Source organism: Emydura macquarii, unplaced genomic scaffold (assembly GCF_026122565.2).
Source record: "Emydura macquarii macquarii isolate MOO-44397 ecotype Brisbane River unplaced genomic scaffold, CSIRO-AGI_Emac_v2 contig_2834, whole genome shotgun sequence".
NCBI lineage: Eukaryota > Metazoa > Chordata > Testudines > Chelidae > Emydura > Emydura macquarii.
Window position 1 is genome coordinate 4,475,031 of NW_027132971.1, and position 20,679 is coordinate 4,495,709.

Sequence of the window (20,679 nt, forward strand, 5' to 3'; positions counted from 1 at the left end):
GGGATTTTGTAAATTATAAGATAATTACATATATTATTGGCAGTTAGCAAATGTAACTTGTTTTTTAAACAAATATTTTTTATTTTGGAATTTCCCAGGTTTGTTTTTGTACATGTTTTTTCACATGTAGTTAAGTGAAGATTCCATTTATAAAATTTAAATACATGGGATAAAGAGTCACCAAATTGTTAAATTAGAGTGCTGCTGGCTAACTAATAACAGCTGTAAACCAACATAGATATTGGCCTAAAAGTTTTGAGACTGAGTGTGGGGGGAGGGGCGGAATCTGTCAGTGAAAATTCACTGTCTGAAAGCAATATAGAACCTAGCATTCTTGACACAATTGTGGAAAGCATGTTTTCTATACTTTCTGATACTGATACTTATGTTTTCTCTACTTTCTATACTTATGCAGGAGTGTTTTTCTGTGAACTTGCTATAACCCTCTCCAACAGTTCGCTTATGCCCCTCTTCAAAGCATCTGTGACAATGGAGCACCAAAGCCGCCACCTCAATTAAAATGTCATATCTTTTTGGAATCTCCAGGATGTCAAGTCTACACAGTGAAATTTCTTCACGAGTACAAGGCACAATCCGTTTGTTATTGGATATCCAGGGTGCGTAAGCACTGCCTATTTTATCTTCTTTTCTGATAGCGACATTAAAATAGTAATGATTGAAAACAAAAGTGAAGTTTCAATTACTTTTTGCAGTCAACAGAATACTGTTCACTTGAATAAAGACTTACTACACAACCATAAATAATGGAATCTATTAAAAACAAGTTTGTATTAATGCTTTAAGGGAACAGCATGAACACTAGGTTAATCTTCAAATTAATCAAAACTGTAGTAATTCTCTGAAGGGTGGCTTCTAATTAGGTTTTATTAAAGGAGACACATGAGTAGATGCATTGGGGTTCACTCCTGCAAGGTGCTGAGCATCTGCAGAAAGGTGCTAACCATCCTCATCTCCTACAGAAGTTAATTTGCATTGAGGGGGCTGAGCATTTCTTAGTACTAGATCTAGCTGATGCATACATGTCTCCAGGGCACTGGAGGCACAAGACTTAAGCCACCTAAGGTGTTCATTAATCAACACTATTGGCTGGACTGGCATATCGTGCTGTGATTATAAAATTCTTATTTGGACAAATTTAAAATACCATAGTAGGAAATATAACCCTATGCCCTGTAACTTAATTCCAGATTAATTTTTGCAAGTACATAAGGTAATTAAATAATGAATATGAATATTTAATGTCTGGTACATTTATCAATTTTCCTTTCCTCAATCTTGGCTGCTGTTTTTCGTCGTCTCATCAGACCCCAATCAGCGTCCTCTGTCCACATGCCTCCGAGACCCCCCCCCCGCCCCCCAACTACATCATTCACACCAAATTAGAGAGTTAGTTCCATTCAGAATTTATGTATAGAATCAGGCACATTAATTAGCCTGCAGTTGAATTTCTGAATACCAAATAAAGCTGACATGCCAATAGGGCTAACTAGGAAGGAGTAGGTTGTCAGTAGAGCAGAATCAGCAAAAGTATAAAATAATTATACTGAAAATGGAATTGGCTCAACCACTCAAGGTGTAGAGATGCTGAACAGTTGATAAGCCTTAAATACATGCATATTTCTCAATTATGCAACTCCCTTGTTAGTAGGAGTAGATCATCATTTGGTTAGTTCTCAATTATGCAAACTTCTCCATTCTGACTGGCTACCTCGAATTACTCTTATTTGATTGGGCACCCTCAAATCCACTTGCACACAACCTCCGGTCTACCTCTTCTTTCCTCATCTATGGTTTACACTCTGTGCACCTTTGCCTTGGATATTAAATACAACTTAATGTTAAAAATATATGTTTGTGCATGCATATGAGCAGGGGTCTGTGAAGTTAAGTATCCCTCAAGGGTAAGGAATAGCAGTGACAGGCACTGAAAAGACTGCAGAGCATGGGCCAGGAAGATGATGAGGCAGCTATATTTATTTATCATCGGAATGTGGAGAAGGAGGGAGTTCTGAAAGCATTAGCCAGATCAGATCATTGACACAGTCCCACACAACACTCTCATAAGCAAGCTGGAGAAAAGCAGGCTTGGCAGAACTACCATTAAGTGGATACATAATTGGTTAAACAACTGCAAACAAAGTAACCGTTAACAAATGATGTCAGATTGGAAATAGGTGTAAAGTGGGGTTCCACAGGGATCGGTTCTGAGTTCAGTGTTATTTAACATCTTTATTCATGACCTGGATTTAGGAAGAGAGAGCATACTGATCAAATTTGCAGCTGACAAAAAGCTGGCAGGGAGGAGGCTGCAAACCCTTTGGAGGACACAGCTAAAATTCAAAAGGGATCTTAATAAACTGGATAAATTTGGTCACCACTGTACAGAAGGATGTAGAGAAACTGGAAAGGATCCAGAGGCAAGCAATGAAGATGATCAAAGGGATGGAATGCAAGCCATATGAGCAGAAGGCTGAAGGAACGGGTTTGTTTAGTTTGGAAAAGAGAAGATTAAGGAGGAACAAGATAGTGGTCTTCAAATACTTGAAAGGCTGCCATGAAAAAGATGGAGAAAAATGGTTCTCTCTTGCCACAGAGGACAGGACAAGAGGCAGTGGGTTCAAATTAAGCATAGCAGATTTAGATTAAATCTCAGGGAAAACTTCCTAACTTTAAGAACAGTAGGACAATGGAACAGACTGCCTAGGCTCCTCACTGGAGATTTTCAAAAGGAAGCTGGATAGCCATCTGTCTTGGATGGTTAGACACAACAAATTCTGCATCTTGGCAGGGGGTTAAACTAGTCTCTTCTAACCCTACGGTTCTATGATTTAAAGAAGTAGTCAAGCAAATCACTGTGCAGAGAGGATGTTGACCATCTTATAACATTATAGGAACAACTTAATTATGCGCCCATGTTTACATTGGTAATAGCAAAGCTCTGGGCTAATAGACACTTCTACTCCTTGCCTCAGAGTATATTTTTTCATTAAAACCGTCTTTAACCACTTAGGTTCCAATTCAGGAAAACAGGTACATACTGTACTTAAAGTTAAGTATGTGCTTACTTAATGGGAACTAAGCAGATGTGCTTCAAGTTAAGCATGTATGCAAGAGCTTTCCTGAACAGGAACACTCTCCTGAATTGGAGCTTTAAGCAAGAAGCACCCTCAAGTTAGCTAATCATTATTAAATCATATTTTTAAATATCTAAAATACATAAAATGCTACAGAAACTCTCTAACACAGCACCAAAATGTGAGTCAATTTTAATATTCATTTTTAAAACTTATTTTAAAGATACCTGTTTCATAATGACCGTAAGAGACTTTGGACTCTGTCATAGTGATGTTTTATACACAGGTGAGATCTGATGTATGTTGTATCTCACTGCATAAAATCATCACTACTGGACAGCCCAGTGTGTCTATTGCTTTATTTGTGTGTTGTAACTTCTGCTTTGCAGGCTAGGTTCATGCAATTAGCCTATGCCTTACTGGGTCAAAGACAACAGCTTTGCAAGAAAAAGTTAAATGTTAGCACTGTTATCTTTAACTACACTTGAGCAGGTAGAAAATGTATTTGGACTATGACTCAGGATAACCACCCTTAATTGGCTAACAGCACAGTCCACTATACTGATCAAGCAGCACGTTAGCCAAAACCTAAGTAATAAATTTCACAAAACCTTCAGGTCAGATGTGTAAAAGCATCAGTAAATGGCATTAGATAGTAAAATTCAGCAGTCACAGTATTATTTTTATGAATCTACTAACGAAGTCTAAAGGAGCAGGATATATCATTATGCATATAGGATAATAGAAATAAAAGCCCTCTGACTATCAGAAAGACAAGAAAGGAGAGGTAATGCGCATTTAGAAGCCAGATACTACCCATTCCATCTTACAGAAAAATGTCCTTCACCCCCAATTCACCCTCCTCCATTCAACATAGTGAATATAATCCAACTCTTCTTAAAAACTGGCTATTAGCCATATTATGTACTGCATCCCAATCATTTCTGGTTGTAAGAACAAAGGTGGCAATAAAAAACTTTTGGGGAGCATGGTTGGATAACAGTAAAGAGAATGAACAACAGCTGACTTATGTTCTTGTGAAGAAAGAAAAATCAATGGATATTAAGAGATTTGTTGATGGCACACTTTCGTTTTAGTCTAAGAAGCAAGGCTGCTAGGCCATGGTGGTACGAGGGGCAGATGAGCATAATTCCAGGAGAAAGATCTATAAACTTACAAGGTCCTTGACTGCCCTCTGACAAGATAGCTTGTTGTTTTGCCTTCTAGTTACATCACGTAGGAACACCCCTTTCCACAATGGTGGTAGCTTTCCATGCCACCTTTGGATTTACTCATGCTCTCATTTACCATACTCTGGGATCAATGCAAACTTTCCCCACTCCACAAGACAAGCAAAGAGACAGAGTTTCAGCAGCAGACCCGACCCTGCTAGAGCAGCTGGAAAACTTAAAACTCTATGCTGAAAAGGCATCACTATTGGTGGAAGGTATCTCCCATCAGTTTATAAAATTATTTGATAAGTGGCAAGAAGGGACATGGAGCAAGAGAGAAGAAAGACAACAGAAGGAGGAAGGTATGTGGGGAAAGGAACAGAGCAATGGCACTGAGGCAAGACACAAAAGCCAGGAGGAAAGTGGAAAGAAGAAGGGATGACACATAGATTGGTTGAGAGGTTTTATATCTCCCTAACCCAAATATTATGTATGTACTCCTACTGTAGGTATGTTAGAGATTAAAAGATATTTTAACTGCTTCCCTCTCCCTACAGATATCATCTCATCTCTACAGGATTCTGTTTTATCCAGTTGCTCTTCATCTATTTATGATCTTAGCAAGGCCTTTGACAGCTTGGAGATTGTGCTGTTTGCATTTGACAGAAAGGTGATTCAGAGCTGAGTGTGATATCTCTGGCATTTTATATTGAACAGTGTAACAGTTTCCCCTACTGGCTTTATATAGCTATTGAACAAAATAGAGGCCGAGATGGATCCTTGTGGGCCTAGACAGGCAAGGATTCTGACAATGGAGGAGCTGATGTCTATCACAGCTCCCTGAGCATACTCTGAAAAGAATGAAGGAAGTAATCTCAGCATGATCCCACTAACCTTTATCACATTTCTGAGATGAGGCATCAGGATTCCATGGCTGACCATATCAGATGCTGAGGAAACATTCAGTAACATGAATATGGATGTATGGCTAGTGTCCATGGCCAAGAGAAAATCATTAATGAGTATCACCATAACCATGAGCACTAAGTAGAAGCTCTTTAAACTTAGAATCAGACCCAAAGGGAAACTGACTAAGATTGTGTGAGCCTAAGCTTGCAGCCAGCTCCATGTATAAAGCATTAACCTTTGGTTATGGCTGTCAACCTGGCTGGAGGAGTAGGGTAGACAGAGGGGAAGAGAGAGAAAGAAACAAGAAAAGAGGAAAGGGAAGTACAGAACACACAGATAAATGAAAGAGACAAAAAGGGAAGAGAGAAAAAGAAAGTTGTATGACAGCTGAGATCAATGAAGAAATGAGAATTAAAAAAGGAGAAAAAAAACCTGCACAGCACAAAGAGTAAGGAGAGAAGGAGAAAGAAAAACTAAGGAAACAGAAAAAAATCAAAAAGGAGAGTGAGAAAATGACAAGGTAGACAGCAAAGAAACAAAGAATGTATGATGTGGAGAATAGACAAATGGTGAAAAGCTTTAGCGATAAAGCAGAAGAGCTATATTTGAACTAGTTCTTGGACAGCCCACTTTCACCTTCCACACCCACCTTGTGCTGTTGGTGCTATTCTGACCAACTTTACCCTCACCCTGCCATAAAATTTCAGATGACAGAATGTGGCAAGTTAATAAAAAAATATTGCGACAAGACCAGTGCAGCAGTACATATAGCATTAAATGATAAAAAGAGACCTGAGAAGACACACAAAGTTGTGTTTTAAGACATATTAGTTACTGATCAAAAAGAATTTATATGGAGCTATATCACGCCTAGGCCCATCCCCCTTAGGAGTGATAGATTTACACAAAATACTCCTAGAGTTTCCCTGATGGTTTATCTGGTGAGGATGGTTTATCTGGTGGGTTTCCAGGACCACAGAAGGTGCTGGGCAGATGACACTCCAATTAAATGCACATGTCAAGTATCATTTAAAGGGAGATGACAGATTAATTACAGATGCAGGGAGAAGAGGATTGTCGGGAAAGGAGGCTGCCTAGGTCATGAAGTCAGATATAACTGAGTAAGAGACAGTGAGATTGCAGCAAACTTTTTAAAAAGGCATGAGAGGGGAAAGCTAAACATTCTATATAAACCCAAGGAGTGTACAGAATGAGACGGCTGTATCGGATTTAAAGGTATTGTTGCAATAGAAAATGGCCAGAGATTTAAAGTTTCATTGTTCAAAGACTACTGAATGGATTTAAAAAAAACACCAAAAAACACCACACCTAGAATAAAGGGTAATATATTGCTGACATGTAGTATTGCAAGAGAGAACGATACACATATTATGTTTGATAAGCACAATGCCTCCTTCCACATAACAGTGCAACAGATGCCCTCCTACCATTGACTCTCAGGACCACAGTTTAGCCCTTCATGACTCTTCACTTCTATTATTTGTAACTGAAAAACAAATTATTATTATTATTTAAATGTGTCTTGGGCAGAGTTTGAAGACCATATTTTAGGCTGAAGTAAATATGTTATGGCTATCTTTTCAATGTACAATATGAGAAGTATAGCCTAAGAAATATTACAACTAAACATTGTTGAATTTGTCAAATAAAAAAATTGAGCTTTGAGATGGAAATTTTGACAGATCATTAGGTCTAGTATAATTGAGTATCACTACGGTTTTGTTACCAGAAAATAAATGTATATGTACTTCATTTTATAAATAATATCAATAAATCACTTGGGAGGAAAGAGACAAACATTTTCAAATCTATTGTATTTTAGGAGGTGGAGAATCAAAATAAATTTTTCATATGTAAATGCAAAACAGCAATAAATCAAACTGGTTAATTCTTTTCACCATTTCCCTTCAGTTCTCTCCAGTAAAGTTTTCAAAAGCCTAACTAAAGGAATTTTCTGAAGAGAAGCCAAAATATAAACAATGCACTTGCTAAGCCTCTTTTGTAAAACATAGTTGCATAATATAGTCATCTAATAACAAAATGATTCTTTATAAAGTTTTTCCAACCTATCATAACTGGAGCAACAGGGTTGCTCCCAGATATCCCCACCCAATATACTGAATAGAAGACCGCCTTTCCCCCAAATGACCACTATTAATGTCAAACGTGAGGCCTCAAAAGTAGGACTAAGAATCAGCCAAAAGAAAATGAAAGTCATGATAGTTGAAAGAGGAGTCAGTAATTATAGTATATATGTGATCAACAGTGAAGACTGTGTCATGGTTAACAAGTTTGTGTATGTCGGAAGCACAATCAGGGCTGATGGCCAGCTCCATCAGGAAGTGGAAGCTAGAACTGGTAGACAAGTAGAGCCTTTTCAAGACTGGCAAATATCTGGAAAACTAAGGAGATTCACACAAGAGTCAATACAAAATTATTCAATGCCACTGTGATACCTGCATTGTTATATGCTTCTGAAACTAGGCAAATGCTAGAAACCCACAACAGGAATAGTAAGGCATTCTATCAGAGATATTTGTGAAGAATATTTGGTGTCCACTGGTAGGATAAAGTAACCAACACTGATGTGTTATAAAGGACTGACTAGACGACTGTAAATACAATGATTTGAGAAAGAAGGCTGAAGTGGGTTGGACATGTTGAACGTATGCCAAAAATCAATATTCCTAGACAAGCCCTTGACTGGATACCAGCTGGTAAAAGACAGAAAAGAAGAGGACAACAGATGACATTTAAGAAACCACTGAGAAAGAGATCGCTGTCATGGAAACAGACTATAATAGAGCAAGAAATGTGACAATAGACAAACAGAGGTGGAAAGGCAGGGTTGCCTTATGTGTCATAAGGAGATAAGAGCACCTAATAAAATAATATCTCTAGAGGGTACTAAGTTAGTCTAAATATAGGATATAGAGAAAGCTGGTCAGAAAATTCTCTGATGGAACATTTTTCACCACCAGAAAATACCAATTCAACAAAAGCCAAACATTTCACAGAAACATGTTGATTTCAAGAAAATTTAACCTTGAAATAATTTTTTAAATATAATTTTGATAAGGTTGAAACAATGTTTTGGAATGGAATAGTTTGATTTTCTGTTTCAAAATGACATTTAGATTTTTAAAATATTATATTTACATAAATTATGTAAAATACATAAGCTGAAATCTAATTGATTTTATCAAACAAAAACATTTCACCCTGAAATTAATTTTATTTCACAATTTTGTTTCATGGAGTATTTTGAAGTATTTTGGTTTTGTTCTGTTTCACAATGGAAATTGTTTTGAAAGAGTAGATTTTCCCATTAAATGAAAAATCTGGTTCCCATGCAGCAATAGTCCCAGGGTTATCATCACCCATTTCATTTCTTCACCTTTTATAAAATTCGCCTTTTTAGCCACCCAATCTCCCCTGAAATTGTGCAGCACAGTGGTTTTGTTGGCCTTCATATGCTTCTTTATTCTTCCCACAGCCTGTATCTGTCAAGAGCATTCATATGTGGATGTTACCAGAATGAAATATTCCTACACACATTACTTCTGGCTTAGTTGCTTCTTACTTTTAATATCTCGTTTCAGTATCATCCAGCTATTTATATAGACTGTACTTGGCTCTGAGGAGTCCTGTGATATTGTTTTATGACATCTTTCATAGAAAAATAAGTGCTATAAAAGCCTTAGATTATGTACTGTAAGGAACAATCCTGCATTAGCAATGAAATACATGAAATAATAAGTCTTTCATTTCTATGCCTAATTTCTACAAGTCAATGATTTTATGGTACCCCTCCCTCCTGTACCATATGAGCAGCCAAGTACCCAGCACCTGGATATATCTGACAGGGCAGAAATAGGCCTTGTCTGAAATGAATACTCTTTTTGTGCAGGTAAATGGAAGGTATTGGAATGTGGAAAAGCATTTGGGCTATCCCTCATAATGAGTTTTCATCATGCTGGCTCACGGTATAAGGAGATAGAGGTAATTTGAAACTCAGACTTCTTGCATGACAACACGCTACATTGTCTGCCAAACCAACTGGGCAAAATAATGGACTCATTCAGTCCTTTTCTGACTTTTGAAAATGGTATCCCTTTTCTATTACAAGGAAAGCAAGGCCCCAGAGTGCCAGCTTCTATGCAGCTTCATTTTTGCTTCTTCTGTTTAAAACATTCCAGTGGTAATGCACAGGGATGTACTGCAAATGGGAGTCATTGCAGACATATATCTGCATGAGTCAATGAGCCACGTCTGTGTTAACACAATAGTGACAGACTGCATTGCCATATTATCATAACAACCCTAATTAGCAAATATCATTTTAATGCCAAAATACCAATGGGATTAGAACAAACAAACAATAATGAACTACTGCTGTAATTGTAAGCCATCCTCTCAAAGATAGCATACCAAAATGGAGTACAAGATTAACAACTAGAGGTTAGAACAAAAGCTAATGTAGTTTCATTTCAGAGGAAGCACTTCCTCTTGTATAAAACACACAAATATAATATACAGAGCTTAGCAACTGTGCAAATACCATTCTAAGCAATGACTAGCACAGTGCTTCAGATCGCTGCAGGTGAAAAGGAGGAAAAAAAATCAATCCGTTTTTGGAACCAGTTAGTAAAGTGTGGGTCAATAAAAGTTACAAACTAGGCCTCAGTGAACTTACTGCTTTAACGGACTGACCAGATGCTCTCTCAAGGCCCGATCCAAAGCCCACTTTACTCAGTGGGACTCTTCTCATTGAGTTCAATGGGTTTTGGATCAGGTGCTCAGACCATAAGCGTAAGATAAAAGATTCAAATTAAAATTTGAGGCATGTTTTCAATAAGTCAGGGGAAAAAAATCCATTTTCTTGGGGAAAAATTAAATGCGGGGGCAACTGGGAGCAACACTCCTCCTTTAGCCAACAATGAATTTTATCCATAAGTGGCGTGAGATGCAGTAGGTTAAAAAGAATAGTTTTTTCACCTCAGGGAACATAGGATTAGTGATTAAAGTTAGTTTGGTGTTCTCTTCCTAGTCACTATAGTGCAAATCACCCTTGTTGTAACCCCTTTGAGTTACATAGGGATAGCTAGTTCCAAGTCCATATACATCACTGAGGTCTGGTCTACACTGGTGGCTTAATTCAAATTAAAGTCCCTTAATTCGAATTAATTACTCCCATGTCTACACTTGTGCATTGTTATTTCAAATTAAGGAACCTTTAAAATCGAATTAATAAAACCACCTCTGTAAGTGGATTAGCGCCTGAAGCACATCAGTTAATTCGCATTAGTGTGAGTGTGGACGCAATGGGACTTAATTCGAATTAATTGGCCTCCAGACTGTATCCCATGATGCCCCATTTCAGTACCCTCCCCCAAAGCAGCCCCGGAAAGATTTAAATCTTCATTTCCTGTGGTGAATGGGTTTAAAATCCAAGCTGTGATCACCCCCCCACACACACACACACACAAGCCCTTTGCAGTTTGTCTCTTTAAGGGTTTGAAAGATTTCACCACCCCTCTCCCCGCGTGGTGAAGGCCTTTTATATGCCAGCAGTGAGAGGAAATTCTTTGCCACATTGTTTCAGTGGCCAATCATGGAAATTGATACTTTCTTAAGAGTTTATTCACAGTGCTACATGTGGATACATTATATCATGCTTTCCATCAGTGAAATGGAAACATTTGTATCACTGTATTAATATACTAACTGACTCTTTGTTATTTATCTTACATTCTACAGACACCTGTAGAATCAAAATCAAAGGCAAGCAATATACAGGGGGTAGTGGGGGGAGCATAAAAGGCAAACAGCATACAGTTCTAAAGTAATCCAGGATAAGATGCGATGTATTTGTCACAGTCAAAATGAGAGCACAGTTCAGCAGGCTCCATGTGCAGCAATGGCCATCAGGGCAGAAAAAAAAAAAAAAAAAAAAAACCAGCATGAAAATCCTTTTCCTGTTTGTTTGGGGGTGGGGGAAGCAGCGCTGCATCCTGGGATGATGACATTCATCACAACAGCCTCTATGGTTAGTTGCACTGTGGGATAGCTTCCCACATTGCACTGCTTTCTAATTCAAATTAAGGCTGGCCAGTGTGGACACAAGAAACCAGCACAAACACTGTAGTGTGGACAGTCTGCAGCGCTTTCTATAAATCGCTTTCTGTAATTTGAATTAAGCTAATTCAAATTAGTGCTGCAGTGCAGACATAGCCTAAGACACCTCACAATTAGACATAACTGACAGTCCCTGCTAAAGAGAAATCCAAAATTTGAATACTAGCAGAATTCTAAGTCAGAAGTGAGGCTCACTGGCAGAACTGAGTATGGAAGGTTGTACAGTGCCTGTTTGCATTATGTTTATCTCAAGCCAGGCATTACGCACCCCACTTTTGGTGCTCATCAAAATAAAGATTTCTGAGAGTCCCTAAGTGACTTAGGAGCACTAGTCCCACAGAAAGCCAATGGGACTTTCCCTATAACTCAGGTGTTTTTGAAAATGCAACCGTAATGCAACCGTAAATTAACTCAACTTTATATGTATTTAATGTGAATAATTTCACAAATATTTTTATTGAGTTCAACAGACTATCTAAAATCCAGTAGAAACTCTAAAGTCCAAACCCAAAACACATATTAAGCATAAATGACTATCTTACTGCAATGTTAAAGGTCAGTTGTGAAACAAGAAATAAAAGTAAATACAGTACTGAATTAAATCTCAAACTTAGTAAAGGAATACATTTTCAACTGCAGTCTCTCAGTTTGTGTCCCCCAAAATAGGTCCATAAATGTTCACACTCACAAAAATGTGCACACAATTTTCTGAATGTGAAAACAAGCATTTGTGCACACAAATCAGGTAGTTGGGACATCACTTGATTGGCGTGCAGAAATAGATATTTGCACGGCAAAGATACACATGACTTTTTTTTTTTTTTTTAATAAATAAACAAACAGGCAGATCAGAGACTGGCTGAAGCTGGCTGAAAATTTGGTCCTACACACACTATACATTATTATATGTGCTGCAGATGCCAGATATCGCAGGAAGAATGAAGTTGGAATGAAAACCCTGACTCTGAATATATCTTACTGGTTTAAGCACAGCCTTCACACATATAGTTTGTGTGTTTAATTCTATTTTATTATTAATAATAAATACAAATAACCTTCTCTTCAGCATTCACTGCATCTAAAGACAAGAAAATTCTGTTTATAGTCAGAAGATTGAGAATTCCAGATACATATTCCATGCTTTTAACTGCAGTATTGAGAGAGATATTCACAAAAATTCTTTGAAGTATGGTATACCCAGCCATTGTTTCCCTGTTAGAATGTTAATGATAGTGCAAAAGATACTTTCGTAGATATTGTAATCCAAACACTACTTTTGTTCTACAGATCATGTATGTGAATTCTAATCTGCATATCTGTGCAAGCCCTAAAATTTAGTTTTACTACAATACAGGATTATAGGTGGAAGCAGGAGAAAGTGTATTACTAGTCCAAAGAACCTCTACCAGTATGTTCTAAAACATGTGAAAAGAAATAGCTGGGCAGAGACTGATGGAATGTGAGACAGAAGCACTGTTGCTTCCAAAGACTGATTTAGAAGAAGGGACTCCAGGACAGGAGACTAGAGATTAAATCTTGCCTCCACTGAAGTCACTGCCAGTTTCGCTATTGACTTCAATGGAACAAAGATTTCACCCCAGGTTCTTAATGAAAATAATAAACATAATAATACTTGCTTTTATTATAAGGCAGAATATTTCTGATAGTCACTACTAGCACACGACAGCCATTGCAAACATTCAAAAAGCACTTTCCATTGTTAAGAGCAGGGTGTCATATACCTTTCCACATACAGCATGCCATTAAAAATTAAACACAACATGTACCGTAAATGCAGAATACAGTGGAATTCAGACTACTTAACTCACATATACATGCTGTTCAGAACACTTATGACTTTCTAAATAAATGTAGTGGTTGTATCCAAATCTGTGAGACATTCAGATGCACTATCACAAAGTTGACACCAGAGAACCCACTGTGACGTTTGTTCAATATTGTAAATTATGTTGATTTCAATTGGATTTACTTTATTCATACTAGGTATATAAAATGAATCATGTATAGACTGTCATATAAAAATATTTTATTAAAATTATGCTCAGCAGCTAGCTGCTTTTCAAACCTAAACAACTGTTATTTAATTTTAAGTGGTGGGCGGGGCGGACACTACAAGACCTAGTTGACATTATGGATTACCATCCTAGAAAAAAAATCTCTTTTAGTAAGATATTTTCTTTCATAAAAGTTCATTATTTAGAAGTGACAAAGGCTTCTGAATCTAATAGAAATTCCAGATGTTTTGCTCTTCCGTAATTAAAAAACCATTTAAATTAAAAGTAAGCACATTCCAGAAAATAGCTTCTATACTGTACTCCAGATCAATACAAATTAAAACAGCCAATTCATAAAATCTTCAGCATTTACAATGCAAACATTGACTCTCTAGCACCAGTTCTGACATTTCTTCAAGAAAGTTTGTATTTCTGCAAATAAACATGGCAAAAATACCTGGTTTCTCTGAAGTTTGGTTTATGGACATGTAGCCAATGACCCAAGGATATCTGAATGAAATTCAATTGATATGTTAATACAGGCGAAAGATCTCGAGATCACCACTTATATTTTTCAGATACTGAAGAAGATGGGTGCAAAACAAAACCCCAAATCTAGGTTCAGATCAGAATTTGCACCTCAGCCTATTTGTCAATGGGTCAAACCCAAATACTCACTGTTTTTGGGAAAGTTCAGATTTGGATGCAAATTTTGAACACACAAGTTCAAGATGGTTTGAATTTAGGGTTTTGGGCCCTTTATAAATCTTAAGTTTGGATCTGGGATTTCGAATCCCCCTTGTTTAAAAACAAATACCAAAAATTAAAGGTAAATTAAAAAGAGATCAAGTGGGTTTGCATGAGTATTACCAATTTTGTGAATAAACAGAATACAGGAATCTCCAGGACCATCAATCTGGCACTTTTCACTAACTCTCCATTTATTTGAAAAATAAAAGAAATATAAGAACAAGCATTAACTCGATACCTTTTGCTAAAATGTATACCTGACTTTCACTAAACAGCCTTTTAAGTTTTTGTCCCTCATTTCTAAATATCAGACACATATCAGGAAATAAAACACCTTAGCATGTCTTTCTGCACATTGCCTGTGGGGCCTGATCCAAAGCCTATTGAAGTCACTGGAAAGATTTCCAATGACTTCAATGAGCTTTGGATAAGGCCTCTGACAATGAGGATTTTAATGTAGAATTTGAATTCAATGCAAATCTAAACATGTCTCTAGAGCAACAGGGCACTGAAAAACTTTCAGATACAATTCTCATGGTTTGTGGAATAGCTCCATAACAAGCTCCAGTTTCATATTCAACACCTGTTTAGTTTCAAAGCACCTGATAGCCAATCTTCTCTTACATATCAGAGTGATATCTTTCTGCAGTTTCTTACAGATTTTGACACATAGCTGATAAGGTCAGAAGGAACTATTATCTTGAATTACAGTAGAGATTGCAGACACAGTAGAGAGTCATTTTAGTGACTGAGGGATCAGTAGCATTATAACTATATGCTATATATAACTATATTTATATGTGCTTATGATGTCAATAGTTTAGAGGGAGAGATGATAGAAAGCTTCTGGGGGGGGGGGGGGAGAGTTGAGAGATAACAGGGTAGAATAGTTGGGAGAAGAGGAAGTGATATGGAGTCGGGGAAGGGGAAATGAGGGACAGTGGAATGGGGAATAGAGGTGAAGAAATGACAGGGGGAGTGTGGAAGGCAGGAAAAAAAGAAGCAAGAAGAAGTAAGAAAATTTGATAATATCAGAGGAAATGATATAGAAAAAAAGGGGGGGGGGAGAGAAGAAGTCAAAGCATTCTGGAGAAGGGAATGTGTTAAGAAAAGAGAGCTCTTTCTTGTTAGCGAGGGACAGGAACCACACCATATTATATAGCAGGAAATGGTAATAGCTATAAGGAAAGACAGAATTCACTTGACCTTACATATAAAAACTGAAAAGAACAAGGGTAAATAAATACAAACAAGAGTGGTGTCATAATTATTTTGACTTTTAAAATATTTTCAGATTGCATTTCAAAACCATCTTTGTTTCCAAATTTTTCCATGGTGGAACTTTTCATCTTCCTACTATGGGAAGTTAGTGTGCACAACACACACAGCAGATCTGGCTGGCCTGACAGCTCCATTCAACCTTGCACCATCAATTACACCGGTGCAAAGGGAGTGTAAAATGCTAACTACTCAAATTGGCAACAGTTATGATTTTACATCCTTTTTACACTCACTTTGCCTTGGTGTTAATGATTTCACCAGATACAGAGCAAGGATGAATCACACATCTGGGTTTCTACTAGTTCCTCAGATATCAACTAGGCAGGACCTAGGAGATAAAAAACCATCCCTACAACTATGTTTAATTAATTAATGAATAATAATAATAATAATAATAATAATAATAATTCTGTTTTAATAGGGCTGGCCTTAAAATACCTGTGTTTCAGTTGTGCAGAGAACAGGATTTTCCGAAGATAAGAGTGTGAACCCTTTTTCAACTTCACAAAACTAAAATGTTCTTTCACATTTTCTCGAAAAAGCAATGAACTCATTCTGAATTTAAATTCAGAAACAAATTAGCTTCAAGGCCTCAATGGTCTGACTGATCACAGTCAGAATTTTTTTAAAAGTTTCATTACGTTTTAGCCTACAGAATGGCAGAATCACACCGTTGGGTATTCCTGATTAAGAAAGTAGCATTTCTAATGGAAACCAATTCAGTGCATGAAAAGGAGTTTCTAGATAAGCTGCAAGGTGCCAGGTAACGTTAAAGGAGCCGTCCCAATGTTAACAGATACAGTATTAGTATTTTTCTGAAAGTAGAGGCCACAAGCAGTAATAAATCATTGTTTCATTCCTTTTGGACTTTAACCTTTAAATTACTAGTAGATTGTTTTACTCATCAGTGTTTCCAAAAACAAAACACCATTTGCACAGGAAAACAGCTTAGTGCATTCTTTAAAAACAGACATGCCATTAATTCTCTGTTGGCAGTTTCAAAGGAACTTATTAGACAGGAACAAATGGTGCAGCCTATTTTGTGTTGAAATAGCCTGAGCTTGACTTTTAAGAGCGTGCATATGTCTAAATGTCAAGCTCCTATTATGATGCCTGCTAAATAATCGTCAATACTTAAGATAATAAGGAATAGAACCAAAATGGAAACTAAACCATATGCAGTTTATCAAGAACAGTTTCAAGATGGTTAGGAGCTTCTAATTTTATAGACCCTCTAAAGCCATGGAAAAATCCTAGGAAATATCAAGGTTTAAATAAATAAAAACCTTCTTCTGGTCAAATCCACCATATGAATTGCTGCAGGAAACTGTTAATCTCTTCATAGGAGACTAAGTGCAAGAGATTCAAAATGTACTATCCAATAGCTACACTATTATAATGTTAGTAATGCAAGGAATTCTTCTCTCTCATATCCTCCCCTGGCTAGCTTTTTGTAAAAACTAACCTATTCATGTGCCAATTTACCCCCAACACCAGTAAGATTCAACCAGCATGAAAGAGCCATGTATGATTAGTTCCTGGATGCAAACCAGAGATTCCACTAATAGGTGGCATTTTAGTCTGCATGGCATAGACTCCTGGCATAAGAGACTAGTGGCCCTGGCAGAAGATTTTGTCTCTAAAAATAAAATCTGATTAGCTGATCTTTAAAACAATTTCAAAACAAACATTTTTTATAAAAACAATGTTTTCATTATACAGCACCCTCAGTGTTTGTTCTGGCTTTGCTCTTGTTATTCCTGATGGCTATATTTACATTCACTGTCTCATAGCACAAGTTGATTAGCTCTTTGCATCCTGAGCACCAGTCTCATGACATAAAAGACACACATGGGAAGGATGAGAAATCATAATTAGAGACAAATGTTTGCATCTGTATTTCATAAAATCAGATACTCCACGTTGTTTGGTCCCACAGAGGAAAATAAATTGCAAAAATGGTGGTAGACATTGCATTCCCTACTTTGCTGAACCTCCTAGTAATTAAGAAACATTATCTTTCACATCTTGAAGAGCTCAATCTCAGGCACAGCCCCTGCATGACCACCGGATCCTAATTATCCAACAAAATGCTTACAGCTGCCTAACGGCCCTATAAAGGGCCCATAAAATCCACAAAAAGTGGCCAAAACTTTACATCTTTCAAACTTTTTCACCAGATGGACTGTTACTGCTTATGGGTCTTGGCAACCTGTCAATTTCTCTCCATGGCAGCAGTCAGAAGAGTATTTACGACCTGTACAGGTGCCCAGAAAAACACTTATCTTCTGTGCAGAAATGAAACATGACACAAAAAGGATAAGGGGGTAGAGGGACTCCATTGCTGCTAACTCCTGGCCAGGATAACTGATACAGAAACTGACAAGAGGATCCAGCCCACCCCAGCCATCAGCTCAGCCCAAATCTTTGGGAAATGTGAGTCACTCTCCCCCCAGTCGCCACAAAGCACCAAACTCCTGCACGGGTGAGCGAACCTGCACTGGCGCCAGCCCCGCCCCCAAAAAAGCAGCAGGCTACCTACCTAGGTGTGAGTAGCCATGGCCCCTGGATAACGAGCGGGGTCAAACGGGCCTTAGGAGAGTGTGGGTCTGAAGCTTATCCCCCGAGCAGGGAGTTCAGCACTCCCTCCCCCCCACAGATGCTGGGGCGGGGGTTACAGGTGGAGAGAGGCGGCCCCCCGTCGCCCGCCCGCCCCAGCGCCCCGGCTCGCTCACCGGCATGCGGCATGGTGATGGTCTCATTGGCGCTGCTGGAGCCCACGTTGAAGATGACCACGGCCGAGGCGTTCTGGGAGGCGGCGTGCCGGATCTTCTCCTTGTAGGTGCAGTTGCCCTTGGGGATCAGCGCCACCCAGCTCTTGCCCTGGCCCGGGACGGCGAATTTGGTGTGGGGCTCGCAGGCCAGCCGCTCGTGGGCGGAGGCGCTCATCACCACCTGGCCCCGGGCATCCTGCTTGGGCGAGTGCTCGCCGTAGCGCCCGCACTCGCTCTTCTCGCTGCGGAGCTCCGGGCTGCCGCCGCCGCCGCCGGCCGCCGGCTCGGCGTAGGTGATGTTCACGAAGGCCGTGTACCACTCCTCTTTCTCGGCCACCGTGAAGTCCAGGCAGAGCAGATGCACGAAGCAGAAGGAGAGCAGCCATGTTGAGAGGGCCAGGCTGCGGCACGCCTGGATCAGGGACATTGCCATCTTCCTCGGCCGCCCCCTCGCCTCGCCTCGCCTCCCGGCGGCGGCGCGCCCGGCTGCCGTGCGAGCGAGCAGCGGAGCCTGCTCCGGGCGAGGCGGCAGCAGCGGCTCCTGCTGGGATCCGGCCGCGCGGGGCGGGGGAGAAGCTCGCCGGGTAACCTCAGCGGTAATGCATTGCACTGGGGGGCGGCGGGGGGGGCTAGGTGACTCTCGCCGCCTTGCTCCTTCGCCCTCCCCTTGCTCCCTCTTTCTTCCCCCCGGCTTTGCAGCCGCTGACTCGCTTCCCTCCCTCCCTCCCTCCTGTCTGGGGGCCGCACGCCCTGCACAGGCGCTCGCTGCCCGCCGGACCCCCTGGACGAAGGAGCGCCGGCTGGCGGAGGAGGAGGAGGAGGCGTTTTTTCGCTCTCCGCAGCCGCTGGGGTGCTGCTTCTCGCCTCCCCTGGCCGGGTAGCTGTACAAACGCTTCGCAGGCGCCGGAGGAGATGCTGGCTCCGGGGGGAGGCGCGTGCAGGAGGGGCTTGGCGCGATGTCAAGAGCTCTTGCGGCTACGCTTTAATGGCTCTTAGCCTTGCAGGGGCAGCAGCGGCACCTGGTGGCGGACTGGCAGGACAGCGCCAGAGCCTGCCTGGGAGCTGCTGGAGGGGGCGGGCCCTGGACACACTAGAGGAAAGTCTGAGGGAAAATGGAAGTTTAGGGACTGTAAAAGTCACCACTCGGACCCTATTTTAATTAATTTGCTCGCTTTCCTGCCTGCGATGAATGAGAATTTTCCTCTGTCCCATAACTGCCTGTCATGGGGTTGCTTTCACCTTCCTCTGAAGCATCTGCTACTAGCCTGTCAGAGCCAGCACACTGGATTGGATGGCCCACCGCTCTGACCTGCTCCCACAGTTCCTATGTTTCTAAGAACAGAAAGCAACAAAGGACAGTTCTCCACCGCATTTCTGTTTTCTTATATGGGGCTATGACAATAACCAAGTGTGTGCTATGCTGTTAAATGAGAGAAGTGTTTATGTATGTATGTGCATATATATTTGTACTGAGGGGTGTGTGTGTGTATGCATGTATAGAGACATTAGGAAACAAGCATTCTATTTCAAAACAGAACCCACATGCACAATAAACAGTTTTATACATAAAATCAAGTAGGTCAACTATTGACTCAAATTTAAAGAAGGCTTAGTGTGTGACATTTTTTAAAAGGACTGCACTTCTGAGGAAACATCTATGCAAAATAGGTCATTCAGGCACCAAGAGCTGTGGAAAAAAAAGGAACAGGTATAATCCTGGACCCCCCCCCCCCTCCCCCAAATGTTTTAGAACTTTGATTCTTTATTATGTATAAGAATTGGATTTAAAATACTCACAGGGACTAACTCCATGGTCAATATTCTGATCTCTTTTACACAAGCATGAAAAAAGTATTAAACCACATTTAACTTCAGTGGAGTTATTCTGTATCTACTCCATTGCAAATGATAGCAGAATCTGTTGCATATAAGGAGAAAAAGTTATATTTTTCCATGGCCATTTATTCTTTATCGTAAAAGGACATCTGACATGGTGAACGTATATGGTCTGTTTTAGTCTCCTTGTGGCTAAACTCTGCTGTTGCCCTTTGACTTACGTGGGACTTGTGAATGTACACTGATGATAGTATTTGACCTTTAAGTTATGTTGTTACGTGGTTACATTCAATATGGGAAGAGGACAGTCCCTAACAGTAATGTATGTATGGTACTTCAGAAAGGCTAATTTCCCAAAGCTGAGGAAGAGTATAATCAAAATTGATTGGGAGGAAAAAATTAGAAAAGTGTGAATCAAAATTGGGAATTGTTTCAGAAAAGTTTATTATATGGTCAAAAATCCATAATCAAATAACAGGACAATTCTGGGTAGAAGCCCATCCTGGTTCAATATGGAAGTGAAAGCAGTAATTGGGGGAAGGGAAATGGGTGGGAGGAAGTATATAACATAGAAAAAGGAAAATTACATAGCAATCAATATATTAGAAGTTATGAAGTATATAAAGTTATTGTGGATAACATTTGCAGATGACACAAAAATTGGTGTAGTGGTAAATAATGATGAGCA

The 20,679-nt window shown here is 39.5% G+C and overlaps 1 protein-coding gene across 1 annotated transcript in view; it reads right to left on the bottom strand.

Moving 5' to 3' along the window:
• Positions 1-19,706, bottom strand: part of RNF150 (ring finger protein 150) — a 171,462-nt gene extending 151,756 nt beyond the window's left edge. Inside the window, exon 1 of the mRNA XM_067567985.1 lies at positions 18,117-19,706. Coding sequence (XP_067424086.1) covers positions 18,117-18,588 — 472 coding nt within the window. The 5' untranslated portion in view covers positions 18,589-19,706. The remainder of the gene's footprint in view (positions 1-18,116) is intronic.
• Between the last annotated feature and the right edge of the window lie 973 nt (positions 19,707-20,679).